At 38.8% G+C, this 27,454-nt stretch overlaps 1 protein-coding gene and 1 long non-coding RNA gene across 2 annotated transcripts in view; both read left to right on the forward strand.

Moving 5' to 3' along the window:
* mtmr12 (myotubularin related protein 12) overlaps window positions 1–13,138 on the forward strand; it is an 82,109-nt gene extending 68,971 nt beyond the window's left edge. The window contains exons 11-16 of the mRNA XM_039758490.1: window positions 453–531; window positions 664–731; window positions 3,396–3,565; window positions 5,671–5,847; window positions 10,562–10,720; window positions 12,391–13,138. Coding sequence (XP_039614424.1) covers window positions 453–531; window positions 664–731; window positions 3,396–3,565; window positions 5,671–5,847; window positions 10,562–10,720; window positions 12,391–12,969 — 1,232 coding nt within the window. The 3' untranslated portion in view covers window positions 12,970–13,138. The remainder of the gene's footprint in view (window positions 1–452; window positions 532–663; window positions 732–3,395; window positions 3,566–5,670; window positions 5,848–10,561; window positions 10,721–12,390) is intronic.
* A 2,867-nt stretch (window positions 13,139–16,005) lies between these two features.
* LOC120532470 lies at window positions 16,006–25,171 on the forward strand. The gene is made up of 2 exons (XR_005634301.1): window positions 16,006–16,351; window positions 24,945–25,171. It is a non-coding gene; the product is annotated as an uncharacterized LOC120532470 (long non-coding RNA).
* The last annotated feature ends 2,283 nt before the right edge of the window (window positions 25,172–27,454 follow it).

Raw genomic sequence — 27,454 nt, forward strand, 5'->3', positions numbered from 1 at the left:
TAATTCAATAGTATATGTTTGAATTTGTATACTATGTATGGATTTTAAGCAGTATATCTTTTACTGAACAGAATGTCAGAGAATAAATTTAGAATGTAAATGGGCCAAGATAAACCAGGTGGTTCATGATGATATAATTGTTTATAAACCTAATGCTGAAATCACCCTAAAGTATTTTGGCTTTAATTCACCTTGAAAGTATTGTGTGGACAAGCCCTCTTTGTAATGTATTGTCTTAGGGGGGCAAAACCTCTGATCTGAAGAATATTCAGTTGTATGTGAGGACTGCTTCCACCATAATCGGGTGGTAAAGGGGAAAACTTTTTTTTTTGTTGATAAAATAGCCACTCATTAATGTTACGTAGATAATGAAATATCTGCAAGTGCTTGATGATGTTTGTGCTTTTTGAAAATGGTGCTTTATTAAATTTCTTTTGTGTGTTTGTTGGCAGATAACACCGCTGAGTTTTGGTTATCTGATGTAAAATGGTTTTCTTCAATAGAAAATACTGGATGGCTGGAAAAAATACGGTAAGTTTAAACAAATTAGATATTTATCTATATCAAACTTTTGAGTTCTAATTGGTCTTTTTCCCCCTCTTAACCAATACAATTTTGTAACTGAATTATAATTCACTTTAATACTATGACCTTTAATTTCAGAGAATGTCTGAACAAAGCAACAGAAATTGTATTGAGTTTGGAAGAGAACAGTTGTGTTTTAATGATAGGTAAGTCATGTGGCTATCCACCCTAAATTCAAAGATGAATACAATTGTAATTTATTTTATTATTATTATTAAAATAAATATACCCAACGTTTTTGCCCTTGTAGTAATCTTTTAGGGTGATCAGTGCACAAAGACAAATTGCAGCGTTACATATTGAAAATTCACAATTCTCTTTTGTTGCAACATACATACTTTTTTAGATGCAAGTCTAGTAATCCACTGGACATTTTCCACCAGTATATGGCAGGATGTTGGCACGAGCAGATACAAGACATCGGCTGATCCATCACATGTAGTCTTAAGTTTAAATCTTGTGGCAGCTGAAATCTGTGCAATGCTGATTTATTGTCCGTCCATCGAGCTTTTAGTTTCTTACAGAAGAATAAAGTGCTCACTTTTTTACTTTAAGTGACTCTCTTTTTAGAAAGAGAAATAATTACCATTATGTATGTGCCATGTGTTCTACGTTTTAAATAAGCATAGCATTGAGGATTTACTTGTATAGGGTGGTTCAGATCTAATTATGCAATTTTCATTATACTGTAACTTAAGTTTATTACATAGAAAATCACCTGAAAAATCCCAGACCATCGAAGTGTGCGAACTGACGACATGAAGAATCGCCTTCGTGCCGAACTGGAATCGTCCCCGCATAAATCAAAGTCATCCAGACGATCTGTATCTGCATAATTTGATCTGGACCACCCTGTATAATGCAATATGAATACATCAAAATTAGAATGTTTGTATTCAAAAATATACAGCCTAATACAATACAGTATATATCTCTCTGTCTGTCTCTCTATCTCTCAAATTCTGCATCTGAATGTTTAAAATCTTAAGCCTTGTAATTTGTTTTATTATTTAAACAGCGATGCCAACATTAAGAAATTTCAGTTAACAAACAATACAACTGAACAATCCCAAGTACAAAACAAGTAAAAAAAAATTTAGGACCCAGGGCTCCACCCAAACTGTACATTGCAGAGTGGCAAATGCACATAAATTCAGAGTTGCTAACAAAGGCATGAATTAAAAAAAGAAGAAAAAAAAAAGAAATCAATGTATACAGTATTTATGAGGGAGAGATACTACACTCGTACAAGTGTAATACACAGAAATGCAAGCTGTCCCTTCCTAGTAATTAAATATTCAAAATGGAATGAAAAAGAGGACTTTGGGGGCCTTGGCTGCCACCCTATACATTTGTAGTAATAAATAATAATAATAATACAATTTTAACCCTGGTGATTAACGGTCATCAAGTTGGGAGATCTTGAAAGTACAATTAATCTGGTAGTGAAATAATCCAAGTAAAAAGCCTTTCTTTGGATGAAAGTTGGATCCAGGAGAAAAACTAACTTGTATTTCTAAAGAGCAAAAGGGAATTTTATAATTGGTAAATTGGGGGGGTGGAGTGGGGGGAAGAGAGGTTGCATACCAAAAACATTAGGATGTCCGCATAACGTGTTTGAATGGATTAACATGCCAGGGACTCTAAGGGAGTAGGAGTGGCACAGTGGATCAGACACCAGGCCTGACACGTGACAATTCCTAAGAGTCGTTTTCTGTGTGTTAACAGAGAGTTGGAAGTTTTTGGAGCCTGAGGCAAGTATGAGTATCTTTCTGGAAGTGGGTAATAAACTGCTTGATACTGTACTACTGCATGAAATTGTTGTCGTGGAGTTTAACAAGGATGCTGAAAATTTGAAAATGTTTTGTTTGTTTTATTTTTTTTTTTTTTTTTTTTTTGGTGCATATTTTCTCCTAAATTAGCGGTAATCTCTGTATATGCACTGTGTGTAGTTTTTAACAATTGCATCTCTCAAGTTGCTTACTTTACTCATTACTAGCTTGAAAATTAAACTACATTACTAATTATGTTTACGTTAATCTCTAAACCCATGAAAATATGTACCACCAGGAAAGTACTGGGATGACACTAATATGTCACAATGCCAGAATTTTGTTTGTATACCAATATCCGCAAAATTTCACAACTGTGTACCATGGTGTAATTGGAATCCATTAGGATCTAATTGATACCTTGTAATCAATCGTAAGTGCTGAAAGCACAGAAAAAAAGCAGTAATAGGCAATATAAAGAGGAGGTGGTGGTTAAAGTTTTTTTTTTTTTTTAACTTTCACAATGAAAATACACAACTACATCATACCCCCCCCCCGAAAAAAACACACCATGGGTGTCATATGGAGCAATTAGTGCTTAAGGAAGCCTTGTTTCATTCACCTGTGTTTAAGATTGTCCATTAATAATTTGTCACATTGTTGGTGTTAATATTAAAAAGATTAAAAATCTTATTCATTAGCAGCACCCCTCCCTGTTTTCAGTGAATTACAAGGCTGTATCCCTGGCTGTAATACAAATCAGGCTTTCACTGGCATTTTACACTTGGGGAAGTATCATTTAAAGCACTGTTCTTTTGTTCTCCACTTCATAGTGCATCAAGTGTAGAGGTAAGGATCTCAAATTGCTTATAAAATACTGTGGTGGGCATCTTCATTGTTCAATTGTGAAAATCAGAAGTGGGAGTGATAACTCATTGGATCAAAGGGAAAAAAACGTGTGTGCTTGTTTTCATTTTAAATGGCTTTTTAAGCTTAAATATCCATTATAACCTTTTTTTTTTCTTTTTATCTTTTTAGAAGAGGACTGTTCAGACCTTTGTTGTTTATTTTCAAGCTTGGTTCAAGTGATGCTGGATCCACATTACAGGACTACATCTGGCTTCCAAAGCCTTATTCAGAAGGAATGGGTAGTGGGTGGTCACAGCTTTCTTGATCGTTGTAATCATCTTTATCAGAAGGAAAAGGAGGTTTGTAATGTTTTATTTTTTTACATCATAATCCTCCTCAAAATATGTGTAGTTTTTATGTATAATACCTTTTGTTTTGGTGTGATTTAAATTTATGAAAACATTTTTTTTTTTTTAATTTGAATTATGTTCTTTGGGTTGTATGTCTGCCTGAAACTTTAAACCCTCAAAATTTGTGAAGCAAAGCACAAAATGGGTAAAAGTTGAGGTAAAAGCAACAAGGTGAAATTGTAATTCTGAAATGACATGCTGTTTGACTCTCTCAGTATGCTTTTTAAATCGGGTTTTATTTTTCTAGCATATAATCACATGAAATTACATTGCGTACCATCATTTTATTGACTATTTTTTGTTTTTGCAAATCCATTGATCCATGTTCTGAAAAGCTTGAGGCTGTTGAAAGTTGCTGGTTAACTTGAGTTTCTTTAGGAAGTGAGTGCAAAAATGGAATACCAGGAGGAAATCCCAAACTGACATGAGCTGAGATTCAAACCCAGTTTCATTGATTTATGAGGCAGAAGAATTAATGGTTTTTGGCCTGCCAGGTCACCCTCCTTTCTACATTTTATTAAAATCCCTACTTTTGGAATGCCTTAGGGATTATTGCTGCATGGACTTCATCTTTAACCGGGGTGCATTTGAAAACAAACAAATGAAAGCCAGATGCCCTTCCAGGTGCCACATTCCTTTAGTCCCCTCTTACGATCCTCGAGGTAAGAGGGGTTGTCCCCTTATATTAACTTCCAAGTCACAGGGGTGTAACATGTTGTTGGTGAGCATAGTCTTTAATGGAAGAGATCTTCCTCTTTCTTTTCCCATTTAATGTTGGGTTGATGTATCTGTTCAGCCTTTTCCATACAGCTTAGTCCTGTATCTCCTCCCCAAGGTAAACACTTTTCCTTCAAGGCTTTTTTATTCACCCACCCTGCTTTGTCTTCCCTTGTACTTCCATTCCCATCACTCTTTTGCCCACATGTTCATTCTTTCCTCCTCACATGCCCTACCACTTCAAACTACTTTCCTGTACTTTCTTAAATATCTGTTCCACTTCTGTTGTACCACCAATTGTCTTGTTTATTCTTTTTTTTTTTTGGTAACTCCACACATTCATCTCAACATTCTAATTTCTGCCATATCCAGCTGCTTCTCCTGTGTTCCCTTACTGCCCATGTTTTAGCTCCATACATCATTGCTGAACTTAGTACGGTCTTAGAAGTATAAACCTCATCTTTGACACTTTACGTGATTCTTTCATCACACAGTACTCTTGATCACTTCTTCTAGTTGTTCCATCCACATTTTCACCCTGTGGGCATATCTCTGCCTTCAGGTCTCCATCTCGGGCTACTATGGATCCTTGATATTTAAACTCATCCTTAAATAGAAGTGACCACTTAAAGTGAACCACACAATAGTTTAATGTTCAGCCCACTTCTATATATGAGACTGTACTGAGCTCTGAAGTATATGCTGTTACTTTTTAAGTAGTGCTGTATCCTTTCCTATATGCTTTATTCTTTCAGTACAGTTCACTGTTGTACCGTACAAAAGAGGAGAAATACTCTGAAGGATTAATTTAAAGTGGATGTGAGATTGGTTTGGCTATTATGGATTAGAGTTGCTCAGTTTTTGAAAATTTTGTATATTTTTTTTTCCCCCGCAACTTACCTAATTTCTGGCAATTTCTGACATTTCGTGACATGGTCATCATGTGATACTTGTCCTACTACCTCATCTGTTTAAGATGGCACCATGCAGGCTTTTATCAGAGTACAGACTCTTCTCAAAAACTGATAAAAATTACCACTTGTTAGAAAAAAAATCAAACTGTTAGTGTGAAGACTTTTGTGCAGCAACCTTTTAACAACTTAATTTTGCATATTGGTTTTACTGGTTGGTGTAATTGTCCATTTTTTTTTATGCTGACTGAATACATTTTCAAAGACACTCTAGACATATTTTTTGTTTCAAGATTACACTGGTATGTTCACCCTTAGTGATTATTATTAAATGCATTTGTTTTCGCTTTTGATGCAGAGAAGTGCATGTTGTGGGTGTTTCTCATTATTTATCTTTTTTTTTTTTTATTTCCCCCACCCCTGTAGTCACAAAGTCCATTATTTCTACTGTTTTTGGAGTGTGTTTGGCAATTACTACAGCAGCATGCGCCAGCATTTCAATTCTCTGAAACCTACCTGACGGTTGTGTCCGACAGCGTCCATATTCCTCTCTTCAGCACTTTTCTCTTCAATTCTCAGCACCAAAGAGATACAGCAACAAAGGTATTGAGTGTTTGTGGAGTAATAATATTTTGAGAATACAATATAATTGCTTATTTTCTTGGAATGTTTACATTATAGAAGGCTTCTTTGGGATATTTTTAAGGATTCTTAATTTGCATATGTCAATGTCTATTTATTTATATAGCACATTTAAAACAACATAGTAATGCTGCGGCCAAAGTGCTTTACAATAATAGAATAAAAGAAAAAACAATAAAACATAAATAGTAATAAAATATATGAACATAAAATAAGATGGATAATAAATAGAAATAATGTTATATGATCACAAAGAGGAAACCATCAGTATTCCAGAGTATACCACCAGTACTGAAGGTCACTGAATGCAAGTGAAAAGAAGTGAGTTTTTAATCTTGTTTTGAACAGTTCAGTTGTAGACGACTCCTTAATATGATGAGGTAGAAAGTTCCACAGGTGAGGGGCAGCAGCTGCAAAGGCCCTGTCCCCCTTGGTTTTACATTTGGTACGAGGGACAACAAGAGACAACTGACCAGAAGATCTAAGCACTCTGGATGGCTGGTGTAAAACACACAGTTCAGATAAATAGGCAGGAGCAAGCCCATGTAACCATTTAAAAACTAGCAGCAAGATTTTAAAATCAATTCGAAAACTGACAGGCAGCCAGTGTAAAGAAGCTAAAATAGGAGAAACCGAGTCATACTTCCTTGCCCCAACCAGAAAGCGAGCGGCAGCATTTTGGACCAGCTGTAACCTGTGTATCAGAGATTTGTTAATCCCAGAATACAGCGAATTGCAATAATTGAGGTGAGAAAAAATAAAAGCATGAGTAGCTTTCTCAAGATCTTTAGTAGATAAAAAAGGCTTTATCTTACCTAATAGACAAAGTTGGAAAAAGCAACTCTTGACCACAGAATTTACTTGTTTCTCAAAAGAGAGGTTACTATCGAAGGTAACACCAAGATTGCGGATTTGAGGTTTGGAAAAGGCAGAGAAAGAGCCGAGAAGTCCAAGACCAGTTTGGGCTTTAGCTGGTGGACCCACTATAAGCACCTCCGTTTTTATTTTAAGATCAAGAAAATTATTGGCCATCCAGGATCTTAGTTCAGACAGACAGTTGTGGAGTTGATTCATTGCAGAGTTGCAGACGGGAATATAAACCTAAGTATCATCAGCATAGCAGTGAAAAGAAATGTTAAATTTCCTGTAAATCGCTCCAATAGGGTGAAGGTATATAGAGAATAAAATAGGACATAAAATGGATCCCTGAGGAACACCATATTCAAGAGGAACAGCAGATGAAAAAGAGGAATTTAAAGTCACTGAAAAGTGTCTACCATTTAAATATGACCTGGACCAGTTAAGAGCAGCCCCTTTAATCCCAACAAGATGTTCGAGCCGCATCAGCAATATTTCATGATCAATGGTGTCAAAGGCAGCGGACAGGTCAAGAGGACAAGGACTGCCGCATCACCTGAGTCAGTAATAAGAGAGATGTCGTTGGAACACTTTCAGGAGTGCTGTTTCAACACCATGATAATGCCTAAGGTGATTGACCAATTGATTATAAATAATTTTTTCTAGTATTTTAACCAGAAATGGGAACTGGGAAATTGGACGAAAGTTGGTTAAAATTCCAGGATCTAATCCTGCCTTTTTTAGATGGGGACGGACTGCAGCATGTTTAAAAAATGAGGGCACAACCCCCGAACTAATAGAATCATTTATAATGGCTAGTAAAGATGAGCCCAACACATCAAAGGCCTCCACTAAGAGCCGTGGTGGTACAATATCAAGGGGGCTGGAAGCTGGTTTAAGGGTTTCAATAGTTCTTTTTAGCATTGAAAGTGAGACTTGATCAAAGGAATCTACAACAATGTCATGATTAACAGTAGGAAGTTCATAGCCATTTTGAACAATGCCACGGCGGATAGTATCAATTTTGCTGACAAAGAATGATAGAAACTGCTTACATGAATGAACAGTGCTATTTAACCCCATCGTAGAATGAGGGTGAATGGCCGCATTAATTGAATTAAATAAAACCCTAGGATTGTTTGAATGGCGGGATACTAAATCGGCAAAGAAGTCATGTTTCGATTTCTTAACTTCAGCCTGGAAATTGAAAAGAGAAGTCCTGAAAATCTGTTTAGAGATAGTCAGTCCATCTTTTTTCCAATGCCGTTCAGCAGTTCGACAGGCGCGGCGCAGTGATCGCGTAGTTTCATTTAGCCAGGGAGCAGGTCTTACCTTATTACTGCGTATCTTGGGCGGAGCAATTGCGTCTAAAACCGTTTTACAGGAGTCATCGATATCATTATTTTGGTCATGCATATAAAGACTAGAGAAAATGGTTTTAAAATCAGATATAGTAGAAGAATTTAAAAAGCGTGAGCAGCGTGGGGGACAGCTATTAGTCGGGAGATCAACCGTAATATTCAGATCCATCATTACAGAAAAGTGATCAGTGAAAGAAACATCACATAAATCAATACTATTCACTGAAATATCACGAGTAAGAACAAGATCAAGGGTGTGACCGAGAGAGTGAGTTGGCGTATTACTATGCTGTATAAAATCAAATGAGTCCAATAGTGATGATAAGTCTTTGACCAAAGGTTTCGATTGACAACAAATGTGAATGTTGAAATCACCAACAATAAATATTTTGTCATGGGAGAGGGTGATATCAGCCAGGAGATCAGAAAATTCAGAAATGAAAGTATCATTAATTATAGGAGGTCTATAAACCACGGCAAACAACAAAGAAGGGGAGCTGCACGCTTAGAAAAGTTGAAGTTCAAAGCTGCTAAACGGATCCCTTGTAAGGCTCCGACACAAGAACATATTTTTAAAAACGGTGGCAATGCCCATTACCTCCCCACCCCACGACGAGTCAAATGAGGAGAGTTTAAAAATGAATAACCTGATGGAACCAAGTCCATAAAACATGAAGAGTCACCATTTAAAATCCAAGTCTCAGTGATGAAGAAGAAATCCAGATTATTTGATGTAATAAAGTCTTGCAGAATAAGAGTTTTATTAGACACTGATCTCACGTTCAGGAGAGCAGCCTTGATAGAAGTAGAAGAGCTTGTTGCAGGATGAGCACGGGTGAGAGTGCGAAGATTAGCAGCGATTACTGCCCGATTGTATACCAAGGAAAAGTGATGCTGTCTTGAAATGGACAAATTAAATCCGGTATCCAGCGCCCATGAATCAGTGATGGATTCCTGAGCAGGAGAAGATGGGTCATAGACAACTTGCAGGCATCGGGAAACAAAGCTCTGGGACTTGAGTCTGCGTTGTTTAACAGCAATTCCGGCTCTTTTCCCACGACGGCAGCGAGTGCGTTTGCGTCTCCGAGGAACATTCAACTGACTGATACAGGTGAACACCGGCGTCTAGCTGAAGAAGTCAGGAGATGAATAAAACAAAGGTGGAGGTTCACAAAAAATCCAATCGGAAGATGAAAATTGAGAGGAACGTAGGCCAGAAAATATGTTAAGTAAAGACTCCCGATCATAGGACAGTGATCGTTGGGATGAAATAAAACATAAAAACAAAGTTAAGACATAGACTAGAGAGACAAGCAGACGGCCAGCCACACCAGTCGGCGCCATCTTTTTTTATACTTTAAATCTTTCAACTGTTTTTTTTTAGTAAATTAAAAGAATATAATCAATTATGGGAAGAATAAAAGTATACCAATCTAGTCTTTCGTTTCATTTTGCAATTGGCACATCGGCACACTACGCCACACTACCTGATATTTCTGCCTTACAGTTTCTGAAATGGACAGAAGAATTTTTTGCTATAAGAACAAAACATGTTTTTAATTCCATTTTTTAAATGACTTTTGAAAGTCTTTTTGTATGTGCATTAAAACAATATTTATGCTTACTTGCACAGTCATTTTCACAAGCATATGGCATGCGTTTGAGTACATGGATGCACCTGTATGGTCATTATTGAGTGGATTCTGGAAGATCTATCTGTTTTTGTTGTAAAAGGACAAGAATTGCATATTTCATTCAGCTGTAGTCTCCTCAGTGTTCTGCAGGGATGAAACATTGTCTTTTTATTTGCATTCTGGTGTTCATAGTATAACTTTTTCCATTATCAATTTCCTTTGTACATTTTGTACTTAGTGTCTCAAAGCTGAATTTCATATTCACTTCATATGACAATCTCTGTAATCTTCCTTTCTGCTCACACTTTAAGGTGTTAACCTGTGCAGATTTAACAGCTAGGCCATCGGCCTTGTCCTGTTTTTGTCAGCCCCACCTCAGTAATCACTTGCTGCATTGTTTTTCTCAACTTCTGATACATGCATTTGAAAATTCCACACATAGATTAACATCTGGAGCAGTTGCTTGTGACACATGGGAGACACACAGATGCAATATCTCCTTACTCTCTAACAGGATAATTACTTTTTTTAGTCCTTGCATTCCTATTTAAAGTAAATTACACATCTAGGAGTAAATGGTCTGTTTGATTTGATTTTTGTTAATAATGTAGCTGTTTGTTATTAGGACGATAGACATATCCAGTACTGTACTGTAAATGGATTTCAGGGTATCAGAAAAGAGTACCCAATGAATACATATCTTTGGTGGTACTGTGAATTGCTTTACTTGTTTGTGGTCCTGTTTGCATGTTACAGATGTTTTGTGTGGAATACCTTCAAAAAAACTTCTAGCTATTTAATCCACTCTGCTTGCTTTGGCAGCTGGAGTACCCCGACTCACAGAGGCACTCATTGATGATTCCTTCAGTGTGGGACTGGTCACTTCAGTTTGATTGGAAGGTTCAGGCTCTCTTCACTAATCCACTGTATGTGGAGAAGCCAAAACAGGACAAGGCTCTTAGGAAACCCTATCGTCCAAAAGTAAGTTTTAGTAGTAGTCCTGCTGAGAGGCAATATGTCATGTAAACCTGAATTTATGAATATAATATATACTCTACGCCAGCTTTAACCAGAGCAGTCTTCACTGTACACAACAATAATGACCCCATCAGTTCTACAAAACTAAGAAATTTATTATGTGGATAACTACCTACTAATGTTTTTTGTTTAATTATCAGACATTCTGTTTTGGTCATTGTTATTATCTTGTAGAATAATTTTAAATATAAAGGCTTCTCTGGTATTGCTGTAAACTACAAAGCAAGTCCATACTTGAGCAATTACCCTCAGATCAGGATATGTTTTGAGAGTTTGTTGAAAACGAAAGATATGCCTTTGTTGATATGAGTTGCTTAAAATAAAGAGTTGTGGTTAAGCAAGTGGCTACAAAAGATAGTAGACCACACATGTGTGAAAAGTGTTTTTAACTGTAGAAGTTCACAACACGGGAAGAAGATGTGGACACCCAACATTTTCCTCTAAAGAGCATTTTTCGTACTCTAAACAAACTTTCCACCACCTAATTAAAAAATTTTGTTTGCATTTTTCGTTAGTGTGCCATTTCCTGTGTTTGCTTTAATAGTGTAAATGTTTAATACTTTTGTACCTTCTTATACTTTAAATACGAATTACTGAAGTGATATAGTTTTGCAGGTCCAAATTCTAAAGTGTACTATCTGAAGGCCAAGCTGTGGTTATCAATCATTTTATATCAGTCAGATCTGGGTTTGACCACCAAAGGTCATGTGCAACTCACAAGACATGTAAATTAGTGGCAGAATGATACACTGGTACAGTTTCATAGCCTGTTTCCAAAGTAACGTCGAGGCGAGCTGGTGCCTGAGCATTGTGGTTTTATTAGGTACAGTATGTAAAAGGGTTCTTGATAATTTGGTACCGATTGTGGTAGCTTTAAATATGTGAGCAAGCCCAGTAGTCTTAGGCCAGGGCTAGTTGGAATACCTTGTTCACTGAATTGCCTAGTTGGATTTTGGCCATTAAAGAAAAAACAATTCAAGCATGTCTGTCTTATGACCTTTAATTTTCAAATTATTCTTGTTGGATTTGGAAACAAGTGGATCTTTAATCGCATGGTTTTTAAGACTTTTAGACCTACTGGCATAATGATCAGAGAAACCCCTGTTAGCAGGTTTCTGATTTTTGCATTTCAATTTTGTAATTGACCTCACTCACCATTTCCAAACTTGTAAGTTCTTATGGTTCATTAGTGACATTAGCTGCATACCTTGTGTTAAGATTACTTTTGTATATTGCTCAGAATTGCCTGATGCCCACAATAAACAAAGGCAATTCATTAATGCCAGTTTTGCCATGTTACTGTTTTTCCCATTTTACCAGTTTGCAGTCACACTGTAATATTGAACTGGACCAGCATGTTGTATACATCAACTTGCTAACCAACCCATAGCTCCCTGTGCTTCTGTTTCTCTGACCACATATAATCCTGATTACCCACGTGATTGTCATAAACCGTCAGTCATGAAGTGCCACAGTGAGGTAAAGGTGCCTGCCATGTGGTTTCTCTCTTGTTAAGTTGTACATTTTAGTTGTCTGGCACACTGGTTAGCAGTTTGTATTTTAATTTAAATACTCATGTACTTTTTAAAAGGTATTTTTCTTGTTCTTTCCAGCACCAGAGGCAGTTCTCTTTACCAAATTCTTCATCAAAGCCATCCCCAAGAAAGAGCTTTTTTAAAGAAGAAACTGATAATTTAAAAAAAATGTTATCTGGGATGCGAATAGGAAAATGGATTAACGCGACAGAGATGCAACTTTCTGCTACCAAACAGTTCTACGAGTCATGGCAGAGAAAACCTCTGGACTACCATGGCTTAATCCTCCCATGTCTGGATGGCCCTGCAATCAAAATATGGCTGCAGAGGTATCTGCGTTGGATTCCAGAGGCACAGATCTTTGGAGGAGGGTCCGTACTAACGATGAAAAAGGTTTCGGACCTTGCCGCAGAGATAGAGGATTTGAAGAATGAAATGGAGAAGATGGCACACGACATGCATGCAGGCAACACAACAAAGCTTTTTTTCTCAAGCTTTCATGCACCTACTCGACTATCCTCCTCTTTTCCATTTGCGTCTTTACGAACGTGGTCTATGAGACCATTTATACCAACTAGTATTGTTCAGAGCCTGGGCTCTGTGAGCAACTTGGCAGAGAAGGAGGATGAGGACACAGAAGGTGTAGTAGTGTTTTAGTAGCCAACATGTCCAGTTTAATCTCTTATATCAGGATAATGTCTCTTCTCTTATGTGCTAAGTCTTGTTTTTGGGTGTAGATGACCCAGAATTTTTCATGAAGTCATGCACTGTTCTTGAAAGTTCAGCACTGTTTTTTGAATTTACTGTTTAAAAAAAAAAAAAAAAACTTCACAAGCTTGGAGAAATTAACATGCACTATCTACTGTACCATTAAGCACAAGCAATGTTCAAAAGCAGCCCATTTACTTTGTAGGCCAAACTCAGACCTAATTTATTCAGCACTGCCTTTACTAAGGCCACATCATGGCACTTGGATGAAAATCGCCTCTGTTTTGTTTTATACAAATAGAAGGCAAGTATGGCTTCATTGTATATAAGTAGGAAATTGTCTCCTCTACAGCATTTGTGGAAGTAAATTGGCACTTATGCCAAGTCTGTGTTCCAAGTATATTACTTCAATTGTGAAAAAGCCAAACAAATATACTTTACTCTTGTGAGTTAACAGAGGCCTGAAAGATATCCGATCCAAATTTTGCATTGCACTATGTATTAAATACGCAGCCTTCTTCAGATTGGCCAGTTTGAAAATTGTAACTTACACATTGTCTGTGGGTACACCTATGGATATTGTATATAAAATAATGAATGTAAAAATACTTAGAAAACAATAAGCAGATGATTGAACACATAATAAATCATTTGACTCAAATAGTAGAAAATGCTTCAGTTTTGGGGCTAATATTGAAAAAGACATGACCAATTAACAAATCTTTGAACAGATCGCGTTTTAAAGGTTCAAAAGACAAGCATTTTCAGGCACTGGCATTGTTTTCAAAAGTTGTCTTCTATTTGTGTGCTTTTAGTTTTGCGCACACTTAATGCTCTTTGAAAACTACAGGTCAGCCCGCTTTATCCACGAGTGTTTGGTTCCAGTAACTCCTGCAGATGTACAAAAGCCGCAGATGCTCAGGACTTCCATAAAAGCATAAAAATGATTGCAGACACTAATCGAACACAAGGGCCTAGAGAGCGACTCAAACTGTAGGGTGGGCTGGCCTTGGTTACAGTGCGCCTCGGCCGCATCAGCCTGTGCATGCATGTAGGAATTTCAGATATGTGTTTTGAGAATTTTTTTTTGTTTTGTTTTTCATATATTTTAGAACTGTGGTTTGTCAAACCGTTGGATAAGTGGATAAGACTGTACTGTTTGTTTTTACAGTAACTCAATGTCGTTTTACTGCCACAAACTGATGTACTGCTTACAGTTGAAGTTGGAAGTTTACATGCACTTAGGGTGAATTCTTTAAAACTCGCTTGATAACCTACCTCTCCACAGATTTTATACTAACAAACTCTGTCTTTGAACATTGTTGGAAAAATTACTTTTGCCCTGCGACAAAGTAGATATCTTAAACAATATGCTAAATTTATATTTGTTAGTCTAAAGTCTGTGGAGGGGTTATAAAGCAAGCCTTAAAGAAGTGTATGTAAACTTCTGACTTCAACTGTAGTTTTTGAGTATGTGATGCACTTTGCATTTTTGGAAATGATGATATGCTAATAAGCTTTTTGTTTATTTCAAATATGTATTTAAAATTAGGTTGAAAGTTAACGTTGTGAGCACTAAAAGTCTTTTAGATTGTACTGTGTATGTTTTTGTAGCAGAGCTAAATTTGTTCCTATCTGGTCAAACCTTCGGAAAGATGACAAAAGAGAAAGAATGAAAGTTTTTTTGGATGTAATTTTTAGTGTAACAGTTGTATTTTTCTATGTTTTATAAGCTAAATGTATTCTTTCACTTATGGGAATCGTGAAACGCTGCAACTGTTTTCATATAAATTACCACACAAGAGTGGACTGGTGACGTTACTGGTCTAGTATAGCCCAAAGTACCAGGAATCCCTGCATGAAAGCTCCCACGTGAAAGGGGTACTCTTTGCTATTAAAAGAAAGAGAAAAGCCTGAATGGTCCCCTTTTAAATAAAATATTATTCAGTACTGCAGCTTTAAATTGTAGTAGATAATCAAAAAGGTTGAAAGAAGGTTGCTTGTCCAAGAAAGCATTTCTAAGTTTGTCTTTGTTAACTAGGAGTAGAATAGTAATAAGCCTACAGAGGATTATAGAAGCATTCTTGATATTAATGCAACAAGTCCATTGTTTTCTGGTCAGGGTCACGAGACCCCCACTTATGCTGCTAGGGATAAGCTACTTTATAGAATGATGAGAATTTCTAGCCATAGTCTGTCAGTTTACCACTTTTTTCTGTTTTATAGAGTCACAGCATATAATGGCAGCACTGAGCACAAGAGTCTGATTGAGAGGGGTCTTTAGTCGAACGCCTGTCACGCTCACGCTCTGTGGGTCAGTTTATGGGACACTCGTTTTGGGGATATGAGTGGAAACCAGGTGGCCCTGTAATATTGGGGGGGGGCCATAATGAGGGGTTGCTTGTAGTTTTATTGGATTTCCAACACTGTGCCTTGGCAGCATCAGACACCAATTTTGAATTAAGAAATGTTAATATTGTGTGAAAATGTTTATGTACATTGTAGCACGGTAATGCTGTATGTGAAGATGTGCATAAAATGTCTTAAAGTTTTATCTGTTTAACACAGCACTGCAAAAACGCACTTCTCCTGAAGGAAGGAGTCCTTCCTAATACTGTACGTCCACGCAAACTGTATGGGGGGGACGACGACAAACTACTAGTGTTCATGGACAAAAATTGGGAATTGGCTAACTGTGAGCACAATGTTATTACTGTAATGTTTATTATTATAGCACTGAAACACTTGTATCTTAATACCCATGTATATACTACACATTATAGGTATATTTAAAATGTCTTTATAGGTGTCTACATAGATAAATATTTAAGTTTCTAGTCGTATTTCTATGAATAATAAAATGGGGGGGGGCGGGGTGCTACCGTTGAAATGTCTTCATATTTCTAAGTTCATTTTGTTTTTTGTTTTTTTTTGTCTTGTACTTCGGTTCTTTACATTGTTTATTTTTCAATAAAGAAAATTAAATGTACTGTTTCACATTACTGGTAAACTAGGAACAGAAAATGCAAATTTCTACAACAGTGATCCTTCTAGGCAATTTATACTTGACATTCCATGCCATCTGCTAAAGGCTGTCCGTACTGTAGATTGTTGTTTTTAACATAAGCACCAAGTATTTTACAAGTCAATGTCGTCATATCTTTGTAATAGTCCCTAAAATGTGATTTATTTTTACAGACCTTTTCCATGTTTTCTTTTCAGATGTCTAGGACATACTTACATATACCACTCTAGGACCTTTGTGGCAGACACCCCGCTGGACCCCCTCTGATCTCTCAAGCCAGGGTGAAGAGAAAAAAGGAAAAACCGGGTGAGCTTGAAGATGGAGTCGAGGGTCATAGCATCATTGCAGGCTGCTTTTAATCCAGTTTGTTCTCTTCAATCTCTGCATATTATCCTTTCAAAAATGTGTTTAGCAAAAAAAGTAGCATGGCAGGTGGTTAGAAAATCGCCAGCAGATGTCTAACGGAGAACAGAAAGGTAAGGATTTTCAGAGGCCATGGATGCCTTCGTGCAGTGCTACTCAGTCTTTCGGCCTGAGGATCCCTTTGGTAAAGTCAAATCTAACACTGGCAGGATTTCGTTAATGGGTGGCTCTTGTACTCATTTAGTTTTTCAAATTTATTTTATGAAACGAGTTTATGTAAAAATAAAATTCAACTCCAGCATTGCTATATTTGCATTTCAAAGTCCCAAATTTCAGGTAGTGATCCATAATTACCTCTTGGGCTGCCTGCTGTTTATTGAGGTTTATGGCTATCGGCATTAGTGTGCATGTCACCGGCAGTTAAAGGGCTGTCTTGGCCCGACATGGCCTCTCCAGACTGACATGAGAGTGATGTTAGAAGAGAAACCGGTTTAGTGACCGAGATCAACTGGACTGGAGAGAAGCTGAGGGTGGAGATGTGTTGGATGTGAGGGAGACAAAGTGGTGATGTCAACAAGAAAACGGGAAGGGGAGCAGGAAGGTGTGTAGTGAAGCAAGAAAGTCCGAAGATTAGTTCTGTTTTATACTGGTAGTTTTAAAGGAGCTTCTCTTGTATCCAAGTGTATTGATTTAGTACCACTGATGTCAGTCAACAGCCTTGATTGATATAAATAATTACTTGTGTAAGTGCTTAACAGATTGTGTCTGAATGATTTTTAAAAGTCACGTTGCTCTGATGATGACTGCCAGCTTGCAGAACGTTTGACTCACACTTTTGCACCACTGGTGGTCCACAGACCACACTTTGAAGATTACTGCTTTTAGTGAATCCAATGTATTATCCCCTTTTCAGTGAAGAAAAGTGATTTATGACTGGTTATACTTTTTACCTTTAGAATAAACTGTTTATTTTCTTTAATGGTTTTTGAGAGTGTAGAGTCCATAATTTTACATTTATTTAAAACATGTTTAAATATCTTCCTGCAAAGCTAGCTTGAATTTTGATCAGTGCTTTGCTAAAGTAGGGACCACCGGAGGTGAGTAAGTGTAATTCATGACGCTGTGTAAGCCGGTCCTTCTCAAGTTCATTCCTGGAGGCCAAGAGGCTACAGGTTTCATTCCAACCAACTTCTCTAAAAATTGGACTTCAACATTTTAATTTCTTTTTATTAATATCTAAATTGTAAACTGCCTGTGAAGTTTTATTGAATAAAGCAGGAATGTACATATTACATGCACAGGAATTCATTTTTTGCTTTCAAATGTCTTTATTTTGTTATTTACTAAACATCGCACATTTGCTTACACTTTTGTGGCATTTGCTTCCTTTATTTTTTATAAATATACAGCTAACACTAATGCAGCTTCCTGAATGCAAAATAAGAATAAATAATGACAGCTAATTAAACAATGAGATCAATTTAGGATAAAAATGACTCGCTGATTATGAAACTGGTTGGAACAAAACCTGCAGACTCCCAGGACTGAACTTGAGACCCACTGATTTTAAGCAGTGGCAGAAAAGTCTGCGTCTGGCACCTCCTGATCATCCGAGCTTGTGGATGCGATTCACTAAGAAAAATAAAGACTCTGGGGCGTTTCTGGTTCTTGAATTTCTATGCGTGTCTTTATGGTTTAGATCACTTTTTAACATTTCCATATTTTAGCTCTGGTACTGTGATCTTTTGCTAATGAGCTTCATCTCCTTTTTGTTAAAACCGTTATTCTGAGTCTTCCTGTGAAAAGCATAGCAGAATGGTCAAGGGGTGGCTGGCAGTACTGTTAAACGTGTTAACGGCCTGGTAACATGTTTCAACCAGTCTTTGATTTTGTTATGATTTATGGGAACTTGGTCCTAAAGTATTGCTTAAGCTAGAACGATGGAGGGTAACAAGAAATTAATTAGGCATTAGTAAGTTTATTATTTCTTTAATTGATGTAATTTGAAGGAAAATCAAAATGAAAACTAATCCGCAGTGTCGCAGCCACACAACTAAGCCCGGTATGACATCACACATCTCCTAGGCAGGGGCTATCACACTTGACAACTGCACTTTCTGATCTTGTTCCCTGAGGGTATCAAATTACACATCTAGAAATCACAGGGGATGACAAATAATTACAGGACTCTGTGTTGACTTTCCACCACAATTTCACATTTCACTCGCCTTGTGAGCTTGCCAGTTTTTCCGCAGTGACATGCTGCTTGATAGAGCCGGTGCTGTACGAATGCTTTAAAGGTAAGGCGAGTTCATCCAAAATCTTGGCCCCCCTTTCAGTCAGGTTTGGTACATCAGACAAGCCTCTCTTCTGAGTTCTAAAACACAGAGCCTGCCCCTGTGACTTGTTTAATTTTGTCGGGGTGAGTTGCACATTGATCAAACCAAATTTCTGGGATGGCAGACTACACAACTGGAGGTCATGGGAGTGTGCGCCAACTGCCAACGGTCTGCTAAAATTATATGAATGAAGTTTCTAATTGAGAATTGCTGGAAAAATCGCATAATGTGATAGGGGTTTATTCCTTTCAGATTTAATCTATACTAATAAAAGGCAAAAAGCCCTCACTGACTGACTGACTCACTGACTCATCACTAATTCTCCAACTTCCTGTGTAGGTAGGAGGCTGAAATTTGCCAGGCTTATTCCTTACAGCTTTCTTACAAAAGTTATGCACGTTTTATTTTGAAATTCTACGCGTAACGGTCGACAACGTCCGCCATGTTGAACTTTCTTATTTATGGCCCCATCTTCACAAAATTTGGTAGGTGGCTTCCCTGTGCTAACCAAAACCGATGTACGTACTTATGTGGTATGACGCCACTGTCAGCTGCCATATTGAACTTTCCAATGTCACTAATTCTCCAAATTCCCGTGTAGGTAGAAGGCTAAAATTTGGTACTTATTTCGGTGGTATGATGCCACTGGGCTGCCATATTGAACTTTTCAACAGTCTTTGTTACTTATGGGCCCATCTTCAAGATATTTGGTATGCGGGTTCCGAACGCTAACTGAATCCTACTTACGTACATATATACGTCCATAGCCTGCAGCTCGGTCACTGTGTGAGGTGGCGTTGGGTCCCCCATCCCAACGCCTCCCACGGTACCCATTTTCCAGCCGTACCCGCATTAACATGTCTATCGAGGTGATCACCATCGATCAAAGAACTGTCACTTACTGAGTGGTTTCCATGCCCGGAGATGGCACCTATCTTTTCCATCCTCTGTGTTCCATATTGCACGGCCATATCAGGCTCACTCTTGATATCCAGAGGAACATTGTGTCTTATTCATTGAATGACTAGGACAGGTTCAAGGTGTGGACTGATGACGGTACAGGAGATAATTATACTACACAGGAGCACTAGAAGAGTGAAATGCTTAAGCCCTTCACCTATGGTTCTGCATGTGAGTTGATGGCTGCTGCTGAATTGTTCAGTTGTCGCTTTCAGGTGTACCGAAATGGCCAAATATTTTACACCTTTGGACAACTGCCAATGCCTCTTAAACATCTTAGATTCACAGGTGACGATTTCAGTAGTGGACACTTTGATTTTGAATGTTTAAACTCTCAAAAGCTGGATGTGAAGTTATCGATGAAACTGGTTGTATACTTACAACGCTTGACAGATGCCGAATGTCACTTCAACACAAGCCCTACAAATACTGTCGTAATTGAAACAAACAATGAAACTCAAACCGATTATGACAGCAGCAATCCAAGCTGTGAGATTTGAAACAAGATTACTGTTCACATGGCCAACTGTACGTTGCATGCTCAAGAGTAAGCTCCGCTCACAGCTTGGTCATATTACAACCGGAGGGCCGAACTCACAATGTGGTATACAAAGAGATCCTTAGCAAATAATTATTGGTATATTTTCCCTCATTTTAAAAAATTTATTTAACTAATTTAAAATTAATTTTCTTCTTAATAAAACTTTTAAGGCAGTACTTCGCCGCTATATACAGGGAGTGCAGAATTATTAGGCAAGTTGTATTTTTGAGGATTAATTTTAATATGGAACAAACACAGTGCTATCAGTCAATCCAAAATGTTAATAAACCTGAAACCTGAATGTTTCACAACGGAAATGTGAGTGTGAACATCATCAGGGGAATACATATGTGCGCACAATTATTAGGCAACTATTAGTGTGCAGATTTATTAGGCAACTAAAGGAAAAATGAAAATTTTCCCATCTCACTTGTTTATTTTCATCTGTTATAGTGAGAATAATAAACACCTCAAAATTTACAAATTAACATCTCTGACATTTCAAAAAAAAATCAATCAATCAATCAATGACCAATATAGCCACCCTTCTTTCCAATAACAGTCATAAGCCTTTCCATTCATGGAGTCTGTCAGTTTCTTGATCTGTTGACGATCAGCTTTTTGTGGAGCAGTGACTACAGCCTCCCAGACACTCTTCAGAGAGGTGTATTGTTTTTCTCCCCGTAAATCTAGCGTTTAAGAAGTGCCCACAAGTTCTCGATAGGGTTTAGGTCAGATGAGGAAGGGGGGAAATGTCATTATTCCTTCATCTTTAAGGCCTTTACTGGCTGGCCACGCAGTGGAGAACTTCGATGCAAGTGATGGAGCATTGGCCTGCATAAAATCATGGTCTTTTTCCTGTATCACTGTTTGAAGAAAGTGTCTTCGAAAAATTGGCAGTAGGTTTGGGAGTTGATTTTGAGTTCATCTTCAATGCAAAAGGTCCAACTAGCTCATCTTTAAAAATACCAGCTCATACCAGTACCCCACCTCCACGTTGGAGTGGAGCTCTGTGCCCATTACTGATCCACAGGTCCATCCATCTGGTCCATCAAGAGTCACTCTCATCTCATCGTTCCATAAAACCTTTGAAAAAAATCTGTCTTCAGATATTTCTTGGCCCAGTTTTGACGTTTCAACTTATGTTTCTTGTTCAGTGCTGGTTGGGTTTCAGCCCTCCTTACCTTGGCCATGTCTTTGAGCACTGAACATCTTGTACTTCTGGGCACTCCAGGTAGGTTGCAGCTATGGAATATGAAAGTACTGGAGGATAATGGGTTCCTGGTAGCTTCACGTTTGATTCTTCTCAAATCTTTGGCAGCTAATTTGCATCTTTTGTTCTCAACACGTTTCTTGCGACCCTGTTGACTATTTGCAAAAAATGTTTGATGGTTCTGTGATCACACACCAATATCTTAGCAATTCCAAAAGTGCTGCATCCCTCTGAAAGACTTTTTACAATTTTTGACTTTTCAGAGTCCGTTAAATCTCTTTTGGCCCATTTTGCCTGAGGAAAACTAGCTGCCTAATAATTCTGCACACCTTGATATAGGGTGTTGATCTCCTTAGGCCACACCCTCCCTCATTACACAAATACACATCACCTGACGTGCTTAAATCCAATAAGCATTCAAGTTAATACAGCTTGGAGTTGGAATATACGCATTAAAAATGATGATATGGTCAAAATACTCACTTACCTAATAATTGTGCACACAGTGTATATACTGTATATATACACACATACACAGGGTGGGCTATTTATATGGATACACCTTAATAAAATGGAAATGGTTGGTGATATTAACTTCCTGTTTGTGGCACATTAGTATATGTGAGGGGGGAAACTTTTCAAGATGGGTGGTGACCATAGTGGCCATTTGGAAGTCGGACATTTTGGATTCAACTTTTGTTTTTTCAATAGGAAGAGGGTCATGTGACACATCAAACTTATTGGGAATTTCACAAGAAAAACAATGGTGTGCTTGGGTTTAATGTAACTTTATTCTTTCATGAGTTATTTACAAGTTTCTGACCACTTATAAAATGTGTTCAATGTGCTGCCCATTGTGTTGGATTGTCAATGCCACCCTCTTCTCCCACTCTTTACACACTGATAGCAACACCGCAGGAGAAATGCTAGCACAGGCTTCCAGTATCCGTAGTTTCAGGTGCTGCACATCTCGTATCTTCACAGCATAGACAATTGCCTTCAGATGACCCCAAAGATAAAAGTCTAAGGGGGTCAGATTGGGAGACCTTGGGGGCCATTCAACTGGCCCACGACGACCAATCCACTTTCCAGGAAACTGTTCATCTAGGAATGCTCGGACCTGACACCCATAATGTGGTGGTGCACCATCTTGCTGGAAAAACTCCAGGAATGTGCCAGCTTCAGTGCATAAAGAGGGAAACACATCATCATTTAGCAATTTCGCATATCCAGTGGCCTTGAAGTTTCCATTGATGAAGAATGGCCCCACTATCTTTGTACCCCATATACCACACCGTACCATCAATTTTTTGTTCCAACAGTCTTGGGGGGGATCTATCCAATGTGGGTTAGTGTCAGACCAATAGCGGTGGTTTTGTTTGTTAACTTCACCATTCACATAAAAGTTTGCCTCATCACTGAACAAAATCTTCTGCGTAAACTGAGGGTCCTGTTCCAATTTTTGTTTTACCCATTCTGCAAATTCAGTGCGACGATCTGGGTCATCCTCGTTGAGATGCTGCAGTAGCTGGGGTTTGTAAGGGTGCCATTTGTGAGTAGCTAATATCCGCCGAAGGGATGTTCGACTAATGCCACTCTCCAGTGACATGCGGCAAGTGCTACGCTGTGGGCTCTTGCTGAATGAAGCTAGGACAGCTACTGATGTTTCTTCATTAGTGACAGTTTTCATGTGTCCACATTTTGGCAAATCCAACACGAAACTTAGCAAGCAGTTTGCTAACTGTAGCATGGGAGATGGGTGGTCTCGTAGGGTGTCTTGCATTGAAATCTGCTGCAATGACCCGGTTACTGCGTTCACCAGACATCAACACAATTTCTATCCGCTCCTCACGTGTTAACCTCTGCGACATGTCAATGGCTGTAAACAAAGAGAAACTTGTAAATAACTCATGAAAGAATAAAGTTACGTTAAAACCAAGCACACCATTGTTTTTCTTGTGAAATTCCCAATAAGTTTGATGTGTCAAATGAACCTCTTCCTATTGAAAAAAACAAAAGTTGGATCCAAAAAGGCTGACTTCAAAATGGCCACCATGGTCACCACCCATCTTGAAAAGTTTTCCCTCTCACATATACTAATTTGCCACAAACAGGAAGTTAATATCACCAACCATTCCCATTTTATTGAGGCGTATCCATATAAATGGCCCACCCTATATATATATATATATATATATATATATATATATATATATATATAGTGTGTATGTACAGTATGTGTGTGTGTGTATATATAGATAGATATATATATATAGAGAGAGAGAGATATACATATATAATGTGTGTGTATGTATGTGTGTATATATTGTGGAGCAAACCCGGGCACAGACAGGCGGACATGTTGTTCATCAAACCACCACACGTTTTATTTACAAATACTATTTACAGATATGGTCACTCAGACCCAGTCAATTGTGCACAAACCCCAACTCTCACTCAGTCCTGGCCACAAATGCCTTCTTCGGGCCGCCTTCACACCTCTTCTGCCTTGTCCTTCTTCCACCCGACTCTAGCCTCGAATGAAGGGAGACGGCCCCTTTTATTCATGACCCGGATAAGCTCCAGGTGCTTCCGACACTCCCCCGTTGGCCACGCCCCAGCGTTCTCCCGCCAGCTCTCCGGGTATCGTCCTTATTCTTCCCCCCAGCACTTCCTGGTGTGGCGGAAGTGCTGAGGTAACAGGTCCCCAAGGCATTGGTGCGCCTCCTGGCGGTGACCACGGGCCCCTACAGGGTGGGGCTTCCATGCCCTCAACCCGTGGCCCCAGAGCAACCAGGAAGGCGGCCCCCACGTGATCCAGGGTGGGCCTTAACCCTCTTCCGGTCCCTCACGGCGTCCCGGCCGGGTCGTTGCCCCTGGCGTCCCTGACAATATATATATGACAGCAACACTCATAACAGCGACAAAACAATTACATTGACAATCATGTTACGTTATTTTCAAAATGTTTCCTTTAATTTTTCATTACTTCTTTAACACACTACTTCTCTTCTGCGAAGCGCGGGTATTTTGATAGTATTTTATAAATGTGGATTTAGAAATACCTCATGGAGAGAATAATGCATGATGGCCAGGAGCCCGAAACAAAAAGTAAATCTAGCTTTGCTGTATGTGGTGATAAATGACTGGACATTTCTATATTAATGCTTTGTACTGGTAATTTAAAAAAAAAAAAAAATTAAGCCCATTTTTTTTGTTTTGGGGAAAGTTCTGTAAGCACTCCGATTATTCAAACTGCAACATTCCCACAGTCATAGTGTGATTTTTACCAGGAGAAGGATGGCACATGTGCTCACTTGGTTGTGGCATGCCATCTTGGCTGCAGGGTGACTTAACTCAATTTCTAAATCCAAGATTTAGCTGATCTTCTTAGACTGCTTGTTTCTGTTGTTAATGCTAAATGTTTTGTATTTCTGCGTTTTTGTATTTTTCAGTGTTTTAAACAAGTTTAATTTATTGTAGGGTCACACTGGCCGTAGCCTATCCCAGGAACCTCCCAATGCACTATAAAGTTATGCACTTATGAGATGGGGAGACTGTGCAGATTCAACAGCATTCTGATTGGTCCATTCGAGCAGTGCACAGCATATCCAGGTGAGAGATCTACAATACCCTCTTCAATGTCATGGTGGCTCTACAGTGCCGGAAGATTTAGGTAAATTGGATGTGAAAAAGTTTTTTTAAAAAAACCCTGTGAATAGTAATTTTACTTTATGTATACACTTTCCTTCAAATGATTACAGCCATTATGTCTGTGCGTGGGACACGCATGTTGTATTTTGTGACCCAGCAGTCTAATTCCACCATTGGACTCAGTCTTGTCAGTCACATGTTGAAAAGATTAATTGGAGTGAAAATAAGACAGTCGTGTGATAATTACACCTTATTGGTGCTCCACATGGGCCTGCCTAGGCTGCACTCTGCACCTTGTGGTTAAAGATCAATCAAACGATGAATGAATGGATTGTCCTATTTCATATTTTTAGATGGTGGTTGCATAAGGGTTGAAAATGCTTTTGTAATTGCGCTTGTAGCTGCCATCCGTTTTTGAGCACCTTTTGAATGCATACTGTCTGCAGTAGATAAGTGCATTTAAATCTGCTATCTGATCGTGCTGTCTGTTGGGCTCCTTTACATCTGGCAGTATCAGTAACTCACTGCTACTTAAGACCACCTCAGAGGCTGTTTGTGTTACTGAAGGCTCCATCATACTACACAATTGTTCCTGTTGTTTTCACTCACAAGCTTCATTTTTATAATCTTAGTGAGTCGGAGACAGTCCCGCCATGCTTCTGTGTCTATCAATTGTATAGTTTGACAGCCTCAGTGACTCCCTCCAGCCCATCTGTATCTCACCCGATGGTTTTGTTTTCAAGTTGCAGTGGCAGGCCCCCCGTGTGTGTATGTGAGAGCTGACAACCAACGAGCAGACAACTCTGTCCCAATGAAAGGAGGAACATGGCTGATTTTTTTTTGCGTTTGTTGTACAACCATGACAGACCTGATAGAGGAAAATAAAAGGGCTGAAGCTGGATTCTGCATACCTGAACAGCATTCCTAGAGGCACTGGTGCTGCCAGCCATAACATTTAAGTTGTCAACATTTGGTGAGCTTGTGATACTTTCGAAATCTGTGACTCTGCTGGAAAGTTGTCACCGAGTTGCGTTATGTGTCATGCCCCACAATTCAGAGTAATCTGACATCTTCAAGGCAAGACGATGAAATCGGCAACTGCAGTCCCCAAGGTTGACCGCCAACACCACCCACCCAATTATAAGTTGTGTAGTGTGCTGCTGGCTTTAGTCCTACAGTCCTGGCCAGACGTTTTGAGAATGACACAAATATTAATTTTCAGAAAGTTTGCTGCCTCAGTTTTTATGCTGGAAATTTGCATATACTCCAGAACGTTATGAAGAGTGATCAGATGAACTGCAATTAATTGTAAAGTCCCTCTTTGCCATGAAAATGAACTTGATCCCAAAAAACCCTTCTCCACTGCATTTCAGCCCTGCCACAAAAGGACCTGCTGACATTTCAGTGGTCTTCGTCAACACTCACCTGTGTTAACGAGAGGATAAGGCTGAAGATCACTCTGTCATGCTGATTGTCTTACAACAGAGAGGTTTAATTGTTGTGAAGGTGGCTTCAAGGTGCCCAAGAAAGTCCAGCAAGCACCAGGACCGTCTCCTAAAGTTGATTCTGCTTTGGGATCGGGGCACCTTCAGTGCAGAGCTTGCTCAGTGACGGCACCAGGCAGGTGTGAGTGCATCTGCACGCAGAGTTAGGCGAAGACTTTTGGAGGATGGCCTGGTGTCAAGAAAGGCAGCAAAGAAGCCACTTCTCTCCACGAAAAACATCAGGGACAGACTGATATTCTGCAAAAAGTACAGGGATTGGACTGCTGGGGTAAAGTCATTTTCACTGATGAATCGACTCTCCGATTATTTGGGGAAAAAAGATTACCGAAGAAGAAAAGGTGAGTGCTACCATCAGTCCTGCATCATGCCAACAGTAAAGCATCCTGAGACTCTTCATGTGTGGGATTGCTTCTTAGCCAAGGAAGTGGACTCACTCACAATTTTACCTAAGAACACAGCCATGAATAAAGAATGGTACCAAAACATCCACCAAGATCAACCATCCAAGAACAGTTTGGTGACCAACAATGCGTTTTCCAGCATGATGGAGCACCGTACTATAAGGCAAAAGTGACTAAGCGCCTCAGGGTACAAAACATCGAAATTTTGGGTCCATGGCCAGGAAATCCCCAGCCCTTAATCTCATTGAGAACTTGTGGTCAATCCTCAAGAGGCGGGTGGACAAATAAAAACCCACAAATTCTGACAAATTCCAAGCATTAATTATGCAAGAATGGGCTGCCATTAGTTGGGATTTGGCTCAGAAGTTAATTTACAGCATGCCAGGGTGAATTGCAGAGGCCTTGGAAAAAGGGCCAACACTGCAAATATTGA

The sequence above is a fragment of the Polypterus senegalus genome, chromosome 7, assembly GCF_016835505.1.
Source record: "Polypterus senegalus isolate Bchr_013 chromosome 7, ASM1683550v1, whole genome shotgun sequence".
NCBI lineage: Eukaryota > Metazoa > Chordata > Cladistia > Polypteriformes > Polypteridae > Polypterus > Polypterus senegalus.